General features: G+C 33.7%; 2 protein-coding genes across 9 annotated transcripts in view; one reads left to right on the forward strand and one right to left on the reverse strand.

Annotated features, from left to right (window-relative positions):
• Positions 1 to 295: 295 nt before the first annotated feature.
• LOC111001769 (protein phosphatase PHLPP-like protein) lies at positions 296 to 13,936 on the forward strand. 3 transcript variants are annotated; one of them, XM_022271775.2, is made up of 7 exons: positions 296 to 1,238; positions 1,324 to 1,514; positions 3,039 to 3,274; positions 8,352 to 8,463; positions 9,691 to 9,810; positions 11,096 to 11,249; positions 11,554 to 13,936. In XM_022271775.2, exons 1-7 carry the CDS (start codon positions 722 to 724, stop codon positions 13,893 to 13,895), a joined length of 3,672 nt encoding a protein of 1,223 aa, XP_022127467.2. In that variant the 5' UTR covers positions 296 to 721; the 3' UTR covers positions 13,896 to 13,936. The 3 variants fall into 3 exon arrangements, with proteins under 3 accessions (XP_022127467.2, XP_045487638.1, XP_045487639.1); XM_045631682.1 differs by lacking the exons at positions 296 to 1,238; positions 1,324 to 1,514 and adding an exon at positions 2,152 to 2,442; XM_045631683.1 differs by lacking the exons at positions 296 to 1,238; positions 1,324 to 1,514; positions 3,039 to 3,274 and adding an exon at positions 6,873 to 7,004.
• Positions 13,937 to 13,951: 15 nt separating this feature from the next.
• LOC111001766 (LIM/homeobox protein Lhx3) overlaps positions 13,952 to 21,751 on the reverse strand; it is a 32,549-nt gene continuing 24,749 nt past the window's right edge. The window contains exons 1-7 of one of the 6 annotated variants that reach the window (XM_022271767.2): positions 21,585 to 21,701; positions 20,897 to 21,071; positions 20,317 to 20,525; positions 19,820 to 20,003; positions 16,099 to 16,256; positions 15,636 to 15,803; positions 13,954 to 15,143 (exon numbers count right to left, since the gene is read on the reverse strand). In XM_022271767.2, the coding sequence (XP_022127459.2) occupies positions 14,998 to 15,143; positions 15,636 to 15,803; positions 16,099 to 16,256; positions 19,820 to 20,003; positions 20,317 to 20,525; positions 20,897 to 21,071; positions 21,585 to 21,678 (1,134 nt within the window). In that variant the 5' untranslated portion in view covers positions 21,679 to 21,701 and the 3' untranslated portion in view covers positions 13,954 to 14,997. Of the gene's footprint in view, positions 15,144 to 15,635; positions 15,804 to 16,098; positions 16,257 to 19,819; positions 20,004 to 20,316; positions 20,526 to 20,896; positions 21,072 to 21,552; positions 21,702 to 21,751 lie in introns of those variants that run through there. The other 5 variants (XM_022271768.2, XM_045631685.1, XM_022271772.2 and 2 more) reach the window with 5 other exon arrangements.

The following is a 21,751-nucleotide window of genomic DNA, read 5'->3' on the forward strand; positions in this document are numbered from 1 at the left end:
ACTGCTCTTAAGTGATTTAAAGTCCATAATTAAGTTAAAAGTTTCTTCATAAAGTTTTCTAGCTCTAACATAAGCGTGACAACGTAAGTAGGTATCGTAAAATCGTCTTCGTTTAATATTTGGATGACATCTTACAAAGGTTCTAGTAACGTGCAGTACTGTTACGTTTTAATCTTCGTCAAACTCATTGAACATATAGAATTACTGAATTTTTTAGTCACGTGACCTTAATTCTTGATTGATAACAAGATTCTTAGATAAATTATTTTAAATGCTTTACAAATAATGAAGAAGTATACTGTTGTTTTATCTTAAGCGTATTTCAATTTGTTCTATTAAAATATATACCGTTATTTTATTGTGATGTAATATATAGTCCTTTCTTAAAAACAAAGGGTCCATGGTCCTTGCACACAGCAGGTGACTCAGCAGGTGGGGTAACTGGCGACGCGGAACCGACGCTACTAACCAGTTCAAACTCTAGTCTTAAATTGAACCTTAGGTATTGTTTATTAAGAGTAAGGATGTAAAAAATGGTTATCAGTTGTCATAGACATTACTATGCAATCGGTATGTCTGAATTAAATTTACATACAGTGTTCCCGATTGACCGAACAACATGTTTCCCACCCCCACCTCGCTCGACCTAATTGTAATGCAATAGTGGGCACCGTGCGGACATTACGTTAGCGGCCTCCGTGCCTTGCGTCCATCTGCCGCTATGGTCTGCGACGATGGGCTGCACGCCTCATCGCCCACCGTCCCGCGCAAGTCTCTACGCCGGTTGTCATCCACCAGGGGTTTCAAAACCCATTCAGAGTTCACCTGGATACGTGTATTTGAAGGGCTGCAGCCGTACGCGGTCGATGCACCCAGTAAATTAGTGAAAGTGTCCAATAATACCACAGCAGAAGATGTAAACAAAAAACTTGGGTTTAGTGAGGAACTGACATTGTGGCTGCAAATTGGCGAACAGACAAGAAGATTGGAATCATATGAATACCCATGGAGGATTCAGGAGCAATTTCTTATGAAACTCGGATGGAGATCAGAAGCTCGTCGGCTTCGCTTGGCTGTGGATCCTGAGATGCGACACAGCCTGCGATGGTGTGCTGGACCAGCGTCACGATCTAGTGGAGTGTATAAGTCCGGAACCGTGTATGTTCTTAAAGGTCATGTTTTTCCACAGTGGAAGCCAAGGTCTGCACAGATTTTTGGGTCGCAGCTACATATTTTAGGTAAGAACGATCATTGATATATGGCTAGCTATATTACATGTTCGACTCTTTTATTGACCTATAAAACCTCTCTTTATCTGTCTAGGAACAACTTGGGACAAAATTGAATTGAGTGGGGGATCTATTGAGTTTTGCCCACCTAAAGCGCAGAGGTTGGTGATATGCATTAAGCCTCGTTGGCAAGGAAACAATCTTTTAGATTCAGGACTCAATCACTTATTTTTAGGATTCAGCACAGTATGGGAGAGAAATATGTGGTTCAACTGGCTTAAAGATGTAAGTAATATATAAGTTCGATCTAGGGCTTACTGTAGATGGTTCTAGAGTCCCATTCAGTATGCATGAGTGATTCTAAATGCTTGCAAATAAGTTTCTTGCGTTCATAGTGTGTCTCGGATCACCGTTTTGAATTATGAGCAAATTATTGAGAATTCCGGTACACTTCTCAAACTAACGAACCATTCGCATAAAGAAAATTACTAGAAATCTTTTTACCTAAGCGACTTTATAATTATATAATTTGATTAGGGTTGTGTTCAAAAATTAAATAAACGTCGTACTATCGAGTGAAGAGTAATATGGCTTAAGATATATATTACGCATTCATTGACCGATAAATAATATTTCATAAAAATATTACTTAGTGAGTTCTTTAATGAAGACCGATATAGCGTTACGCTAAATCAACTCTTAATAGGTTATAGAGATTCTTACAATAACAAAATCCATAGCGATCAAAATTAGTTACGTTACTAATAAATTCATTACATCGCGTGCGCATCACCCTGCAAGTGTCACGCTCGAGATAACTAAAGTTAGCGGGGCAGGTCTACCAAGACCAGACAGTCAAATCGTATCACTCAGTCGTGCTTTCGCGTACTCAAAGTTAACGTAGACTTTGCCAGCGTACAAATGGTTTTGTAGAAACATGTGAAGATCGCAAGGCCACTCATAAGTCATTTTTCAACAAGCGTGACCAGAATAATAAAACGAATGGAAGTTATTACATAGTCTTTGGGAATAACAATGCTGAGGTCGACGGTCTCGTGCTATAAGTGCAATCTATTGTATAGTAGATTATAAAACCTTGAATATACGTAAAATGATATCTGAGGACAGTGATAGTTTGGATGTGTTTACTCAAAATGAGGATGTGTTTTTGGATAGTCTGGAACCAACGATATATAGGGGAAAATTTTATTCGGTGCGTCAGTTTTTCTGTGTATTTATTATTTAATTCGGTTATCACAAGTGCCAGTGCCTTCTAAATAAATGCACCAATTTTTATTTTTATGAGAGTTTTGGTTTAAAAGAGCCGTTTGAAACCAAACCAACCAAATGACATGATAAATTATTTTTTTTAAATTAAAACTACTTAATATTATCTGAATAGTAAATGTATTTTCCTTTATCTATTTTTGCTTCATCAATACTAATTGTATACTCAACATTAATCTAAACATTTAGAAAGTGCTTAAAACATATACCATACATCTACGACGTTAATGCGAAACCGTACTAGTTATCAAATACTTCAAATAAATTAATTTTAATTTAATATTAACTGCTTATCGAGCCGTGCGTACAAGTTTATACAACAATTTAAGCGCGAAGGATTTAGTCTCAAATATCGGGAAAATATTACGCCTACATGTCTAATGTTAGCACTTTTGTTCCTCCTAATTGCTTTGTATTAAAGTGTATTTTACAGTATTATATTATAAGCATATTAAGGGACATCGTTGGTATTCCTTATTATAAAAAAATATGGTATTTACTTACGTACCAAGTATATTCCAGGCCACTCAAAGTACGCAGCCACCAAATGTATTGGATCTCAGTGGTGGTGGTAGATCTTGCCTTGCGACGGCCCTAGCGCAACATGGCGCGGATTTTGCTCTACGCGTTCTACGCATGCGCGGGAATACCTTATACCATTTACCACAACAAACATGCACGCTACAGGCCCTTACTCATCTGGATATAAGCAATAACAATATTTCAGAACTCCCGAAAGAAATGTCACAACTAGTACAGTAAGTAAAACATTTATTATATATTAGATTGTTCAATATCGTACCGAAATCAATATTGAGTTCAATGAACACCACTGTATAAATATAGTTTTTATTTTAGTATAATAATAATTAATAATATTTTATACTGAGAATTCAAACAGAGATTTAAGAGATTATGACATAGAAACGCACGACTTTTAATCAAGTAACCTTTTTAATTATTGTGCCGTGCATTGCAGAGACTATATATAATAATAACTTAATGTATCGACCTAAATAAGTTATTATAATGTAAAAAAAATCTACTAAACTAATTATAAATTTTTGTGTATGATTAAAAAATGTTTGTTTCAATGCAATAAATTCAATTCCAATATTTTCTTGATTTAAAGACCTGCAGTCCGTAAATTTGTAATGGGACACATTCTTAAAAAACAATTCTCAAATCAAGACTTTTCAAAGATAAATCGTCTTTCAGAAAGAAATCTTTGTTTTTGCAGAGATTGTAAAGCGTTGACCACCACGCCATGGAGGTAGGTTTTGAATGACGCAATTTTAATTGGTCAGACGTAGATGCTCTGTATGAAGCGTTTGAATAGGCAGTTCTTTGGTTTTATGGATTCCATTTCTTTACGGTCGGTCGACGAAGCGTAGCCGTTAGTACCTCTTGGTGTGCTCATTGCTTAAATGTTTCACGTACTGCGAAAAATACAAATCATCTTTTGACACACAACTGTGGGTAAAATTCCTTTTTGAACCTATTTACTTTTTAGATAGTGCTAAAGAAGGATTCTATTCCCTTTTATAAGAAATAAATAATATTCGATTCATATTTTTTTAAAATATAAGTTAGATAGTTTTTACTCAAAATTATTAATCGAGTTTCCTTTTAAAATGTGAATGTTACCTGAGATTTATTAGTTTGTGTGTTCTAAATTTTTATATATATTCCCATCCACTTAAATCAATATGTAGAAATTTAAATTCATATATGTATTTATTTTTGTCCAAATCGTTTTATTATTTATTCATTTATCTATTTTCCTTTAATCGTCAACGATTACGTAATGTTTTCAACTAATTTCTAATCGTGAACTTATATATTTTTGAAAAGTATTTATATTCTATTTGTATATCCTACTTTTTTAAATAGCTGATAAGTTTCGCTTGTAACTAATAATATAACATACGGAGAGATACCATTTTGTTTTAATTTATGTGATTTAGTCAATTGTAATAATTACTAGATGACCCGGTTAGCTTTGTATCATCACCTACATAATATATTTAATATGTCTAATTTAAAATAAGACGAAAGACCAATGTTCATTCTACTGCTATGAAACACTTATTTCTTAAAGCATCTATGTATTTGACGCCTATTTTTTATTTGTCCCAGCCATTATCGAGTTTTGCGAGTCCAACAAACGGCAATTATTTATATGTTAACTAATTGGAAACTCCATCGCTCACATAATAGAATATACAATTTTGATAGCGCTATCAGTCATTATACGACTTCTCTTATGTTACTACGTACACATGTTACATCACAAAGAACGGTTGTCAGTAATTGAGGAGATATATCCGTTGTGTGCCAATTTTTTGAGTGAGTACGCCGTGCACCAAGTACTGGGCTATCTACATCTGTGCAACGACGCGTGCGCACCTTCACTTGCTGTTCGCGCAACCCCCAATACTTACAATGTCCTTGTTTATGTTACAAGAAAACATTTTTATTCGTTCCCCTAAATTACCGTGGAAATAGCAACAATTTTTTTTACATTTAGTGTATGTTGTACAAATTTACCCACGTTATATGTAGAGCATGCAAGATAATTTTCGACAATTTAGGCAACATATGTAGAATTACATCTCAAACAAAATACTCATTTCAGGTTTGATTTGAAATAAATACAATTTTAATGCAAAAAACTGTTTGGGAGGTGTTTTAAAATCAAATAGTTAATCGCAGTTACATATTCAAGTCATAGACAGTAACAATTGAGTCAGTGCAATTAATATTTAAAAAAATTAATCTAGTAAAACACCTAAGTTATATTACAAATATTTTTAATATCAAAACTGTTACCTGAACTCTGGTAAAAAATATTGTTTTATTGTAATACGTGTGCACGGTAGTGTTAAGTGTATAACAGTGATAAGTGGAATAAAAATAGAAAGCATGATTGTATTTCCCTAAATAGACGGTAAGAAGTGTAATTGGGCACTTTTTACGTTAAATATCTTGATTAAATTACTTATTAGACTTAAGGTTTGTTAGATTGTAATGTTCAATAATGTCTCAATGAAGAGATTATAAAAAAGGCATGTTAAGTCAGGCAAGTACTTAAATACTTTGTTCTAAACAAAACAATAAGTCTTCAGATGTGAACACTATCAATTCAGCATTATTGTTTAAATGTCAAGGTATAAAATAACTTATAATTGTCAGTCTTATCTTAAGGAACTTGAAGCCAATTAAGGGATCCGATTGCATTTTGTTTTTCTATTTTGCATCATCCGTTAATTCTATTGTTCCTCAAAACGGAAATAAAGTTCTTAATAAACTGCATAATAGCTTATTAATGAATGATAAAATGGGTTTTAAATATTTTTGAAATAGATATATTGAAAATTAAGTAACCGTCTCTTGCTGCTTCCTGGAATATGGTCACAACCAAATAAAATAAATAATATATATATGGCAGTAGTATCCTACATATAACAAATATAAAAGGTTAAATAAAATTTCATCAATTTATTTAATTCAAATTAATTAGATTACATACACAACTTACACATGTAAAAAATCGGATTTTTCAATCTGGCCTAAATAAGACTAATGAGTAATTTAAGTCTAACCTTATTTACGTGAGGTATTTCACACCAGAAAATGCCTAATAACACTACTTGCAGTATCTATCAAGGGGAAGACAGTCTGTTCTACCCAACTTACAGTAGCTAGAGATCCTTTAAATATGTTATAGGGTTAACCAAAAGAAAAGGTGTAGTATTCGAAGAATTTTTGAAATTTTTTCAATTTTCCAGACATTGAACAAACTTATAGTCTTACTAAAGTATGATGCTAAGGGTAAAGCGTTAAGATTGTTATCAATTGTATTGTGATGTACATATTTAGTACTACCCTCAATCCAAAAGGCGTTCCTTAACACTCCCAGAAATGCAAAAACTTTATACAGGCTTACTTCCAGACCTTCTATTGTGTACACAAATAATAATATATATTGCTATTTGACTTTATATTTTACTTATTTGATTAATTTTTTTTTAAAACAATTTTAACCTGAAATTATTCCGCAAAGCTCTACTTGTGCATTCACGGTAAAAATATGTTATATTACCGTTGTGCATTACATTATATTAAAAAAATTGAATTATTATTAAATTTAATTTTTTCTTTACGTATTATCACATATAAAAAATTCATCGCTTTAGTGCTTTTTCATATTTTTTTATTTAATAAAACAGGAAATGATTACATAGATTTGTAGATAAACAATGTGTAACATCGATTGTGTATCCCGGTCTTGCGTTTTATTGCGATACACGTGAGCAGTGGGGCGGCGCGCGCGCAGTCTTGGTCAGTTACATACGTGAATTCTTCAGACATTAACACCTCGTGGATTAAATTAATAAATTGAGCATTTTTAAATAAATAATTACACAGTAACGTGAAGTGTGAATATGATATTAATTGGAACATGATGTGACCTTTTAAATCTTGGTGAGCACTTGTTTTTATGAAAGTTAATTAATACTATATTCCGAAATATTGTTATTTAAATAAATAATTTCTTCAGTAGATTAAGCAATGCTTTAATTTGATTTTGTTTTGTGTTAATTCAGATACGAATAGTACGAGCTATTTCCTTGTAATTAAATAACAACCATACATTATTAACATAATCATTTATAAAGTAGGTTCTCTTAGTTGCGATCACCTTTCCTTTTAGATCTCGGTTGAGGTCAGTTAATTCTAAATTTCTTTATTCACGGTGAATGCCTTTCTAGATCGTATAACCTAGGAGTGTGGTCATCACAGAACTGTTTAATTAATAAAATGTAATTATTATTAACGACTTTTCCAATACGTACAAAACCGTATATTGATAGACATTTTAATGCAATTTGGTTTATCTTACTAATAGCCTGTTTATTTATTTCTTATATAATTACAGCATTAACAAAGTATGCCGGCTTTTACAATAATACAAATCTTTTAGAAAAAAATACTCACGGAAAATGTATAATGCTCAAAAATTTTTGAAATCGGTTTTGTAGTTTTTATATATTCGCTACATACATGATTACAGATATTAGATATAGTATTAGCATTAATTTGCATGTTTATGACACATTTAGATGATTTATTAAATATTTTATAAACATTGATTAAATAATTAATAGTTGATGTTCCTGATTATATATATGAATTAATTGTTTATAATAACGACTGACTTTCTCTATTTACGTGTTATTTATTACCACTTCATTGTTTTTTTTATAGTTTATATAACATTTATCGTGTATATCATTTCAGTGTTGCAATAAATTAATAATAGTCAATCCGGCACAAAAAAACAGTTCCTTCACCAAATAGGAAATATAAAAAAATTGCCTAATGATGAAATGTTGTAATTGTAAACAATCCGCAATAATTATAATTGCAGTAACGTCGGAGCTCATTTGAATATATTTTTTTATTCAGAGACATTTATTATTAATGATATTAAGGGTCTGTTTCACAATGTATGGATAAAGTACCAAATAGCTATGTAACACATAAATTATTCGAAAGATAAAAGTTCCGAATAAGATACTTCGCATTTAATGACGAATAGCGCTATCGGCAGTCGTGAAACACAAAAATATTGTTTATCCTACCAATAAGTAATAAATAGCTTATTTGGAACTTATCCGGACATTGTGAAACAGGCCCTAAGTCGTATCTCTACCGTAATGTTGTTGATAGCGCGAACTAGAAAAAAAGTATACTTAAAAAGTTATGGGCTTAAGTAAAAAAACTCCTGGGTTCCGAACTGATTTTCATAATTTACTTTTATTATTTAAGGTTAGAAGAGCTGCAAGTAAGCGATAATGAACTAAGATCTCTGGACTACGTTCTACAACTTCCACGTCTACGAATAATCGTAGCTGCGCGAAACATGATCACTAACTTTGGAGTAAGTAATGCTAAAGTAAACATATCTACATAATTATCATATATAGTATAAAACTCTTTCATGTATGATATGACCTTGGTAATGATTGTTTTTTATTATTTGATGCTCTTAGTCTTGAGAAAGCTCTCAGAGAAATCTCTTGTACGAAATATTGTTTTAAAAATTATTTTTTTTTTCGTATCATCTTAATTTTTCTCCTAAATTACTCCGATTTACAACTCTACTACACAGTACACTTCAAGTAGTAATTACTCACGTAATAGTAGTAGTGAGATGTATTGTCTCATTTTCTATGAGAATCATAAAATTTATTAAGGTGTTTCGTTTAATACATCTTAACCAATATAATTTATTATAATAAAAAATATGTACATAAATTTATCACTAAAGCCAATTAAAATATTTTTTGGTTGGTTCCTTTTGCAGTGTAATGGGAAATAGTTTTCTAATAATATAATGCGCTGTGCCATATCTCGTCAATAAGAAAAAAATGTTGCATCTAATTACTTCGGTTTTTTTCTTAGTAGTAGACACAGTATACTGGTACTTTAGATATGTTTCAAATATTCTTATATTGAATAAGGCCGTAGGTTAAGTTAATAAAAAAACTTGCTTTAAATCTCATCTCCTTTTTTTGTCTGTTTAACTGCAAAATACATTCGTCCATATTGAATCTAAAATTCCGATTCGTACAAGAACAAAATGTATGAAGAACTGAAGGTGTAAATCAACTTACCATAGACAACATTATTAATGAGACAAGTAAGCCACGTAAGCTAAGCTCCATACAAATTTGTGTAAGTACTTGGATTGGAGCCTATATTGCTTTTAAAACTGATTCAATGTTATATAGAGGTTTTGAGAATTTCCTATGTAAAAAAAAATATTTTGAAATACATCCAAAAGTATCATATGATACAGTACCTACAACTGAACTTCTATTGAAATACCTACTATAGAGGCAAAGAGAATAAAATATTTGTGCATATTGTTTGGATTTTAATACAGGAAACTGATATATATCAAGATACCTTCGTAGTTTCCGTACACATTCCCTACTCTCAGAAGGTTGCCTCAGGGCCGAGGACATTACAGCCTTGCTATTCGATGCGTTTTAATAACAGTTGTCTATGCGAACAAATTTTGTAGTAGAACAAACTAGTACGCTACAAGCTGCAAAAACATTTAAAAAATTTTTTAACTATTTATTCCCCTTGGAAATTTCAGATGAGTTCAAGACCTATGAGTCCAAGCGAAGAAAGCAAATGCGAGCATCGTTCACCTCTTACCAATGTTGATCTTCGTCACAACAGATTAAAAGGAAGCATTATTCTTGGTAATTATGAGGTGAGTTCTCTACAATTATATCCCTTATAAAAATAAAAATATTTTATAGATATCGTTACAAAAAATATATTTGTACGTAGGAGGTTTTTATGTAAGAATTTTATTTAAGCCTAGTACCAATTTCAAAAGTCTCTATTATTGAGGATGAGATTGAATACATATAAATACGTGGGTAACATTGAAAATGTTTAGAACTGGCCAGTTAGAAACGTTGCTAATGAAAACTTTTTTTTTAATTTCAATTTTAGAACTCTATGGTAACCTTGTGTCCTATATTGCATTCATTTGTCATTTGCTTTTGTGAATTGGCGGTATATCTAAAGTTCTTGTTACACGGGAAAACGAACCTAACGCGAGAAAAGTTCGGGTCAATGATTTATTATGACTTTTGTTGTGGGCTTACTCAACCGCCGCGATTTGAGTTTCTTGATAGAGGAAGATAAGTGAGTGAGTGAGTGAGTGAGTGATTGCGTGACCTATCAGTAGATACGAGCAAGCCTACGCATTGGTATGAGTCAAGTTAAAAAATAATACACGGACATTTAGGCGTCAGGAAGCTTTGTACCAGATTCCCCATACTTTAACCGACGACCAGAAACACATTTGCATGGATTTGACTATGGCAGTTGTCGAGATAAGGAGTCATCCGCCATAGAGTTCTAACCTGGCGCCCGGCGACTTTCATTTATTCCCAGAACTAAAGATATAATTCATACTTGCTTTACGAGCCCTGGTACCATAGTAGAGACCCCTACGGAAGAATGAACTCACTGCTTTTAGTTTTCTTGGAATATGACGTTGTGTAGGAAAGCCGATTACTTCGAAAAACAATAAATGTATTGACTTTCTTTCTACATTAAGTTTTTCATTTTATAAACATTTTCAATTTACCTTATTAAGTATACAGGCTTTTTATTTTTTTTACTTGCTTCCTGAATTGTTATTAAACGACTCAAGGCGCAAAAAAAGAGGTTTAGTTAGTTACTAAGAAATACTTGAACATTCAAACCTTTTCATACTGTGTTGAAAATGGTTAGTGAAATGGGGTTTGTGGCATCGAGCGAATATGCCCCTATGCCGCAGCCCTACTTACTTCCCCTGGGTAGCGGAAGAGAATGTATTAACATAATTTCGACAAAAGCTGCAATCTGCATTGCCCCAGTTAATATAATACACACTCCAAAACACAGAATTACTATCCGAACAAATAGTTCAGCAACTTTTCTTCCGTGTTAGGGAAGTTTTGAGTAAAATAAAAAATTGCTAATACTAAAATTAATTTCAGCATCTGGTAACCCTAGACGTTTCACACAACGCGGTGGAAGTCCTTGTATTGTCATCTCTACGCGGTCTAAGGGAGTTATACGCGTCACACAATGCGATACAACACGTGGCCTTACACGGTGCCTCGCTACGAGTGCTACGGGCTCCTTTTAATCGTAAGTTTACCTTCTACATACGTGAGTAATAAATATTTGTATGGGATAAAGCTCTCAGTGGGACAATTTGGTACCAAACGAAATAAGTAATCATATGTTCGAGATTATATATGTCTCGTTCACGAAAACAAATTAAAAGTTTATCAACGGTTCAGTTTAGGAATAAAACGAATGTACATTTCCTAGTTAAAAAATTAAGAAAATCGTTTAACAAAATATTTGTCTATGAAGAATCATACATACCCACTAAATATAATATCCACCAATTAAATAATAATAATCTAATGAAAATTTTCAATTGCAGATTTGGAGAGTCTAACCACATCAGTTCCGCCTATAAACCTAATAGAGTTAGACTTATCCCACAACAAGTTAACGTCATTACCCCAATGGCTCAGTGGTTGCTCTGACTTAACCAAACTTTACGCAAGCAACAATCAGTTGACATCCCTACCTGAACACCTGTTCTGCAGTGAACTCTCCAGTCTTAGCCATTTGCACTTAGCCCATAATAAAATATCGACAATACCGTCGATGCCACGGCTCAGGTCACCTCTCAAAGAACTCCTCTTACACAATAACTCTATTCAAGCTCTTCCAGAAAACTTTTTTTCAGTCTGCGATAGGTTGTGTGTATTAAACCTCGCGAATAACAGATTAAGCCGCTTACCACGAGTTAGGGGTGTCTCCTCACATATTCTAGAACGCCTTTACTTAACAGCTAACTGTTTGAATGATGAATCCATCGACGTCATAGCCACATTCAGAGGCTTGAAGATATTGCACATGGCCTACAATTGCTTGACAAGTTTGCCGGAAAATTTCTTCAACTTCTGGCCTGAAATGGAGGAACTCGTCGTATCCGGAAATTCTCTAACGAAGCTTCCAGATAGTTTGCCTCAAGTCAATAATCTGAAAGTTGTCAGGGCTCACTCGAATCGGCTTAGATCTGTTCCCATGTTTGCTTGTAGCGCTTCTGTGAAAGTTCTAGATTTTGCCCACAATGAACTAGATAGTATAGATCTGAGACTTTTAGCGCCGAAGCAGTTGAAGTTTCTAGATATATCTTGTAATCAGAGGCTGCAAGTTGATGAATCACAATTTAATGCATATAAATGTCAAAGGCCCTTAAGCCTAGTGGATGTCACCGGGCGAAACTCAGCGGCTTGGACTCAAAAGACATCTTATCATGAGGAACTCACCGGTACCACGCCCTGGGTGACAGGGTTTTCAGAATGTCCCAGTAAAATGTTACAATTATCCTGTGGTCAAATACGTCTTCCATCATTTTGTAACAAAGAGGGTCTTTTCGCTGTTATAGACGGAGAAAACGATACAGAAGTGACGAAGATATTGCAAACAAGCTTACCTGGATTGCTTCTAGAAGAAAAATCTATTAAGGAAACTGTCAACGAATATATGAAATATGTAGTTTTATCAGCACATAGAGAACTAAAGGAAAAGGGCCAGAGAAACGGTGCCTCACTTATCATGTGTCATTTGTCTCAGATAAATGTGCCAGAAAATGGATTCGGACAAACAACTAGGAGATACAATATGAGATTGGCTAATGTTGGCGATACTAAAGCCGTATTGAGTCGACGAACTGGACCATTATGTTTAGGCGCAGAGAATAATAAAAGAATAGGACATTCCTCACGATTCCCCAACACTGTGCCGGACCCAGATGTGATTCAAACTGTGATAAAAGAAGACGACGAATTTCTCATACTTGGTAATGGTAAATTCTGGAGTGCTGTATCTGTTGAAGCTGCAATATCCGAAGTACGATCGGAACGGAATCCTGTTCTAGCAGCCAAACGGCTACAAGATTTGGCACAAAGTTACGGCGTTGAAGATTGTATTTCTGTGGTGATAGTGAGATTTGATACTGTACGTTCTGATGTGGACTTACTAATGCGGGAGTTGCGACAAACAATAAACACAACTAAACCGGTTTGCCGATCCGACTGCTGTTGCTCACGTTTAGAACCCTGCTGCCATTCGATATCTCCAAAATCGAATAGTGATCGATCATCACCGAGCGGTCAAAGCGATAGACCTCTTAGCGAAGTTCTCAGCCAACAGCATTACGCAAGTGTCCGGTCTCATAATAGAGCTTCAGAAAGAAAACCGCGAGGTGGAGTCGCTAGAGCTATACGGGTCCGCGTTGAGGAAGATAAAGAAGAACGTAAAGAAGAAATACCATCATCTGAGGAGCAGTTCAAATGCTGGGAATATATGTTGGAACAAAACACTCAAATGATATTCGATAAAGAACTGGATAATCTATCAAAAGGAATAAAAACAGATACGAATACACTGAGAAGTGTCAAAGGATTATCAGGCAGTAGTCCGCAACTACATTTGGCGGGGAAACAATCGAAACTACCATTTCTTTCGAAGCATTTCGGAAGTGCAAGGTCGTTTGGCACTGCTCTGAAGCCAGAATTCCGCTTTGGATCTGGCCGTATGCCTAATTGTGGTCCAAACGCTGCGTACTTTGGTTCTCTTCAGAGGCTCATGCCATATCATTTGGAGTACGATTTCGCTGTGATACAAGAAAAAAATACGCAATCCCAAGAATCGCTTGATCTCGAAGGTCGAATGCAGCAATATTGGGGTGTAGCAACGACAGAACTATAAATTATTGAAATGCCTGTAAATAAAACTTGACTTTAGCACAATATGGTTTATTATTTATTTACATATAACATTATACATGATATCTCTCGACTAGATTCTTTGCACAAAGTATTACTATGGACTTAATTAATGAGCTATTTGATAGATTTTTAATTACATTCATTGTATATACAGTATTCTGTCAAAGTTGTGATCGTAAAACATTTACATTACAATAAAACACTTGATTATGTTATAACGTTAATTACATTGCATTGAAACAAGACTTAGACTTTCACCAGAATTTCTTATTACCTACATGCGTAAATAATATTAAATACATTTAACTATTTACAATTTAATATAAATTAGTTCCTTTATTAAACATATTCTAATATTTACAGAAATTACGAAATGTTTAAAACGCTGCGCTTTTACATGACTATATATAAATCAATCCATTGCACAAAACAGTATTGTTTGATTTATTATCATTATCTAATGTATTGCCTTATAAGCCTGTAACGATGTTTTATTTCTAACGGACTTCAAAGGCTTGGATCACATCAATTCAAGTTTTAATTTCTTTTTTATGTTAATTCATATATTAGTCTGATTATCTGTACCGACGATGTGATAATGATAAAGTCACTGATAGCATCAAAGTTATCATTAGGAAAGTCGACAATAGATATCGCTTGTTACTCCGGGGTAAGTACAGGTTTCATTATTTATACAAACCCGTATATCAATCATTATCGCTTTAAATTTTTTGCATTTTCATTTATGCGTCAAGCATCATTGAACCCATTCAAATAAGAAGCTTCAGTCAACATAAGAAATTTTCAATAACTACAGAATGTTTTGAGGCGAGTACCTGTAGAGAAGTGGAAAATAATTCGCGCTGTTTGCCTCGCTATTGTATATGTTATAACAATGTTTTAGTGGTAAATTGAAATGATAAGTGTACGCAATGACAACTGCATTACCCGCTAATGAAATTGTTTGTAAGTCACATTTCACGTTTAACAACTAGTTCGAGCGGTTGCAATGCAATCTGCGGCGGGCAGGGCGCGGGCAGCGATGGGGGCGCTAAGTGCCCGTGCGCTGGCGGTGGCCGCCGCTAGGGATATCCTCGAGGTGAATAATGCTCACCGAGCCACGAGTCTGGTGATGGGGGAAAGTCGGGATAGCCCCCAGCGGCGGGGGATGACGAGCTGCTCATGTCTGATGCACCGCCGGTAGCGAGACCGCCGCTTATTGCTTGACCTGTTGATTATTATCACATCATGATAGATTTGTTTATCAAAAAAAATCATATGAATTTTCATCATTCAGAAGTAAGAAGATAACTTATTTATTGTGATATAAAACTATGAGTTTTGCTCAGTTTAAAATTCAAATAAATTCACGCTCTTATCTTTACTAAAATATTTAAAGATATATTTTAGTAATGTAGTATATGTGCAGTAATAACTAGAAATCTGTTGAACTAATTTTTTTGCAGGCGTTAGGATTTTATATGAAAGTCAAAAGAATAACAGTAGTTTATGAAAGATTTTTAATAAATGTCCCTATTCAAAATGTTTTCGAACAAATTCAGAATTTTCAGTAGATATTATTATTAAATGTTAAAAGCATGGCCGTTTGCTCGACTTTCGATAAAATTACTTTGTTATATAAAGAAACAATGTAGCTCTAATATGACTTAATATTTCTAGAGTACCTGAAAAACACATTACAATAATTATAAGTGCATACCGATATTGGTGTAGACGAGGTGGTCCGGCGGGTAGTGGTAGTGTGCGTGGGGGGGCGAATGCGCGCGCAAGTACGGCGGTGTGGCCCCGAAACGGGAGCCCCCCACGCCCGCGGGAGACCCCTCTTCGCCCCCCATTGCAGCCGTACTGTAGCTGTCGTTGCTCAACTCTACAAACAAAAGTTACAATCAAACAATAGAAATTCAGACATTTCGTAGGAAAAAGTAAACAATTAAAACAAAATATTACTTTATTAATACTATGTACCTATTCATAAACTTGAAATATGATAACAAAAGTAACATATCTATTTTAATGTGAGATGATTTCAGAGGTGTCTTTTTTAAATTACATCAAAATTCTTAAGTTAAATGTAATTTATGTGTGCTCTCATGTCCTACCTTAAATATTACCTTTAATTGTCTTGATTTTACATGATATTTATAACTTTTTGATTTACTTACCATGATGACTAAACGAATCCAAGTCGATTTTAAGCTCATCTTTGTCGAGTAAGCGGTCGTGTCTGGGTGAACCTCCGCCCGAGCCTTTCATGGATCTGAAATATTGAGACCATCGCGTCCGACCTGCGTCTTTTTTCAGTCTTTTCTCCTTTGCTCTTCTGTAATAGCATCTATTTTTTAATTTCAAATCTACAGCATCACTATTTATATAAAAACAAGTAACCTAGAGTGGGATCGCCATTATTTTGTCTTAACCGTAAAGCAGATCTTGGTTAATTATGATATTGAGTCGTCCTAGACCCTCTCATTAGTCTCTCTCATCCTATACCTTATAATATAATATAAATTTTACCTTATTCATATAAATAGTATATCTTTACTAACATTATTATTATTACATTATTTATCGCGGAAGCAAAAATTTTTATATTTTTGTATACGCAGTGTCCACTAATTAGTATTTAAATAAAGTGATAACTTATATACAAAATATAATATCGTCATATTCAGATGACTTTTAAAAGAAAATATACCTAGGTAAACAGTAAACTATAGACAAGTTACATAGTACGTTTTGCGTGTGTGATTAGCGTAGCAGGGAGCCGACCGAAGCTTTTAACAAAAAGCTTAATTAAAGTGCCTTCCCCGCGGACCTGCTGCGATGTAATCGCACTGGATTATTGGAACAACGCCCTAAATTACGTACTTCATATTATCGGGGTAATATGTTCGATACATTACGGTAATTGTATTGGAATTGATGTCAGTTTTTTTAGGTGGGTTCCACTATGGTATAGTGTCATAAAAAATTGATTTACTGTCTAATGGATATTAATCATTGTATTACTAAAGGAAAATTTAGTGCCTGGGCAAAAGGACCTATATCTGTGCCTAAACAAACATTTTTGTTTCCCATGATACGACCAGAGGTCTTTCGTACATTTTATATTATAGCGTTGTAAATTATATAAATGAAGTGCCTAAATAAATGTAAAAAAAACAACGACAGTTAACGATAAAACATAGTACATTATTGAATTCATTTCAAATTGTTTAATGTTAGACGAAAACTTATGTTTTTAGATAAAACTGTAGTAATTTATTAATTGATTTAAACTAGCTATTGAATATTTGCACGAATTCAACTCGTTTGTAGGTAAATTGATAAAGGCATTGTGATAAATGCAAGTTTACGAGGCGAGGCCAAAGCGCAGGGCGTGACGGCCGCCGTGACTGAATCAAGTCGCGCACGAAAAAACATACTGTGCTATTAATAAACTATTGGACAAAGTAGAATAATTTTTAACTTGTATTGACAAAATTATTATCTTCCTGTATCGGATAATTTATTGGATGAATGTTATAAATTATTTGTTAATTACAGCTAAGTACAAAACCACTGACATGGCTGTCAAAAACCTTATCTTCATATTCATATTTTCAATTGCTGTTAAGTAGATTAGATCGAAATTCGTATACATTTCTTAAAGTAGGACTAATAATTTACCTGCGAAGAACTTTTTCTAAGGGATAGGTATTACAACTAAGGCCAAACTATTGTCTAGTTGTTGTGTAGATAATTAAAATAAATATCAATAATATATTGTAAAAGTATCAAAAGGTCATGTGCCTCCATAGATTAAAGAGCTAAGGTCAGTTTTTGTATAACAAGGTCATCACATACAATAACCATAGATCGTTATAGAACCAAGTCACAGATCACTTAACATTAATACGATACCATGCCTTCAATTTTGTTAAACCTAGCATCCAATATATAAACGTCTTGTTAGCTTAAAAATGCATGAAAGAAAATGTTTATGCACAGTTAAGTAAATCGATTGTTTATAAGAAATTGATTTGTCACAAAAAATCAATGAAGTAACACTTTAAATCCATCAGTGAATCGATTTGGCGTTGTTTTTAAGTTATGCATATTTGGACATAGTATAATACGAACACTAAATGTAGTAACTTTGCAAATTATTAAACGATTTTGTCTGTTTTGTTAATTATTTTTTTAGGAGACGCAGAAATTTGTTTTCCCATTCCCAACCAACTTAACTAATATTTTAATCTCTATACAATTCTATCTAATCTACAATTTAGAACTAGAATCTAATATACATTTTTTTTTATAGTTATTAAAAGAAAGCAATTAAAATATTTAAAGAACAATGCATGACTTGTGTATATTAATGCAAAACACTCTCAATATGGGTCTACGTCCAAATATTATCATTATGTTCATGTACTAATTTCAAAGAAATACGCAGGGTGCACATAGGTAAATTTATCTAAATAGACATACACTTGTTGTATTCTGTGGTGTTTTTAATTAAGAACCGGAGTTCTTGTAATCGATCTTAATATATCTAAGGTAAAATTTATTTATTTTTTTATTAACACTTCGTTGCATTACACAAAAGAAAAAAAATAGTAAACAAAATTTAATGTAAAGCAACTGGCGGCCCTATCGCTTTCGAGCGTTATCTTCCAGGCAACCACTGTGAGTAAAGGTAAAAAACATGTATTAAATTACATAAGGTAGGCTAGAAGTGCAAAAATACATATTACAAATACAATAAGAAGGAAAAAACATACTTAACAGAAACAAAAAAAAACTTAACTGATACATACATATAAAAAAAAATAAAAGCAAAAAATGCACATGAATCATGATAATCTAATTCAAGATCAGTCTTTCGTCAGTTAGTAGTTAGTACGCAAGTTAGGGATATTACCCTATTTACATACCTATTTATATACCTATTTATATACCTAAGATACCATAATTTTTTTTCCGTTGTGTGCGTCATTTTTATCGAAGCTACCCCATTATTTATAATAAAAATCAAGGCCGTTTATTTCCAATATTTACAAATATTAATATACAGTTTAAATTTGTACCGAACTACTGGAGTGGAACCCATTAAAGGAAAAACCTTCCAGCGATTTGCAAATGGTTTTTTATCCATCGATTTCATACTCAAAATATCTTTATTCATATACGTAAACATGTACACTTACTAATGTCAACAGAAAAGATTAATTAATTAGATGTTTAATTTGATTCTAAATGTACATTAACTACCACTTTGCAAGTCAAGGGCGTGCAGCGGGCAAGAAGAACTGGCAAGAAACTCTCCGCCTCTATTTTAAATCGCCAAGTTTTAAGTCATACAAATTGTTTGAACTAGAGTAAATCAACCCCAAGGATTAGGATCATTTAAATAATCGTCGAAATTGATATCATTCGCTTCATCACATCATTAGCTTCCTGCTAACGGTACTTTATCTTATACATATGTATATACATTTTATTAGGGCGCCCCGTATCGTTGAAAGACAGCATATGGAAAGGACCTATCCTATTATTCGTAGCGTGTATCTAAAGTTAATCGTTGATAATGTATTGATGTAATATATTTTTAAATCTGATAGATAAATGTGTAACAAATAAAATAATTCCAAATGAACAAAGAATTATGAAAAGATTATAAACCGACTACAAAAAAAATATGAAATAAAGAATTATTAGTGTAAATAATCAACATGTCACTCAAGATCATCAAAGTCTCAACCACGGTATTTCATATTCAAACAATACAATAAATGGGAAAGGGAAACATGTGTGGAAACCCTATAATTTCATTCAATACCTCTTTCTTTCTTGTTAGATAGGTGTCATTGTTATCTTGGAAACTTTCGTTGCACTTACCTATTTTGAAACCAGACTTGTACTACTCGCATATCCAGGCCGGTGTCCTGTGCCAGCTGTTCCCGGACATGCCTCGCAGGCTTCGGACTACTGCTGTAAGCACTTTTCAGGGTTTCCAATTGTTTCGCTGTAATCGTCGTACGTGGTCTTTTGCTCGCTGCATCCCCATCGATGGAACCATCCCCTGTCATGACAATCTTGTGTTAAAGGAAGAAAAACCAAAAGGTTAATCTTTTATTCGCTTTGTCAAAGTAATGCACCTTGTCTATACATTCTTCTTTTGTTATATAATGATTTCTAGTTAATTAAAAAACGAGCAGGTCATGGGTAAATGATTTTTTGCCTCTCTAACCTGCCTGATAGTAAAATTTCTGGGCAGTACTAAAGTATTTTATCATTGCTACTGGGTCGGTTTCCATTGCTTAGCTACCAATCGAACTAGCAGTATAGTGTTTAGATTGCTTTTTGTAATTAGTAGAATAAGAATATTTATTTACCTTTAGCTCTAGCCGCTTCATAATCAGGTTTACACACAAGCTTCCCGTCCTCCATTAAGTAGAATTCGTCGCCTGTGTTCAAAGTTCTGGCGCAAGCCGCACACGCAAAGCAGCGCAGGTGGTAAACATGCGACTGCGCTCGTCTAACTACTTGCGTCGGCGGGATTCCTTGCCCGCACCCTGCACATTTTGTACCGAACCGCCTAGGACAACAGCCGCAATCAAAACAACATTATCAACGTGATATTGTTACATTAATATTCTTATAAGCTACATGATGTTAATTAATCCCAACCGAAAAAATTTATATGAATGTTGCAATCTTATTAACAAGTAAAACGATGTACTAATAGTATGATTGGTGAAAATTTGAATATATGTGCTTTTCTAGTTCATATATCGAGACAGGTCAACAATGAGATTGGTTGCAATAAGATTTGATTGGTCCTCTAATTTTTGCTTAAAAAGTGTAGGTAATTAAGTTTAAGAAGGGTTTAATTTTTTTACTTAAGGCTAAATTTTTATTGATTCTAGTCTAATTAAATGTATGTTTTCCAATAAAGGAGCAACTGAGACTTACTTGAAGAAATCCTCAGTGCAGTAGAGCTGATTATTTCTTGCAAAACACTTCCCGGAGAGCATTGCACGACACTCCACACATCGAAGACAACCCGCGTGCCAAGTACGATCTGATACTTTGAGGACGTAGCGGTCTACGATCATCTCGTGACATCCACCACATTTCGGGATACTGGCTGCACATAAACAAATTTTTTGGTATCCTCGTCTATTTTAGCATAAAATAATAAACGTCTAAAATTCAAAAAAGGAATAGAAAGGTCATGACTGTTCTTATTAATGCATAGCTTTTAAAAATGCAACTTTGATCTGGTTATGACTAAGGATGTGCCATAGATGAAAAAAGTTGTATATGGTACATGTATATATGTAGTATGTATATGTAACATTGTATCGTGTGTACCAAATTTTTTTTAATTTACTCCGCAAATTTAGTTACGTTATTCAACTTACGCAGTAACTTGTAATTTGTAATATATTAAGCAAATAGAAAATAAATAAATTTAAATCGACTTGAGTATCGCAAATTTTGATAGATAAGTATTTATAAAAATTTTGGTAATAATATCACCGTATTTCATATAGCCCAATTAAAGAAGCGTAATATACACTTAAAATAAAACTGAAAATGAAATCCTTTAACACAGAATCACTCACAAAATAGACACAGCACTCACAAATCTACATACATAGGAACACTTCAGGTAGATGTTCTAGTTGTATCGGCGGCACTCGCATATCCAGCTCATCCTCTGTACCGGGGAACATCATGGGAGCGAGCATCGCACAACCGCCCTAGACCACAGCGCCCGCCGCACTGACGCCACCCTTCCTCGCAACCCCAACCTCTTATCAG

The sequence above is a fragment of the Pieris rapae genome, chromosome 16 (genome assembly GCF_905147795.1).
Source record: "Pieris rapae chromosome 16, ilPieRapa1.1, whole genome shotgun sequence".
In the NCBI taxonomy this organism is placed as follows: Eukaryota; Metazoa; Arthropoda; class Insecta; order Lepidoptera; family Pieridae; genus Pieris; species Pieris rapae.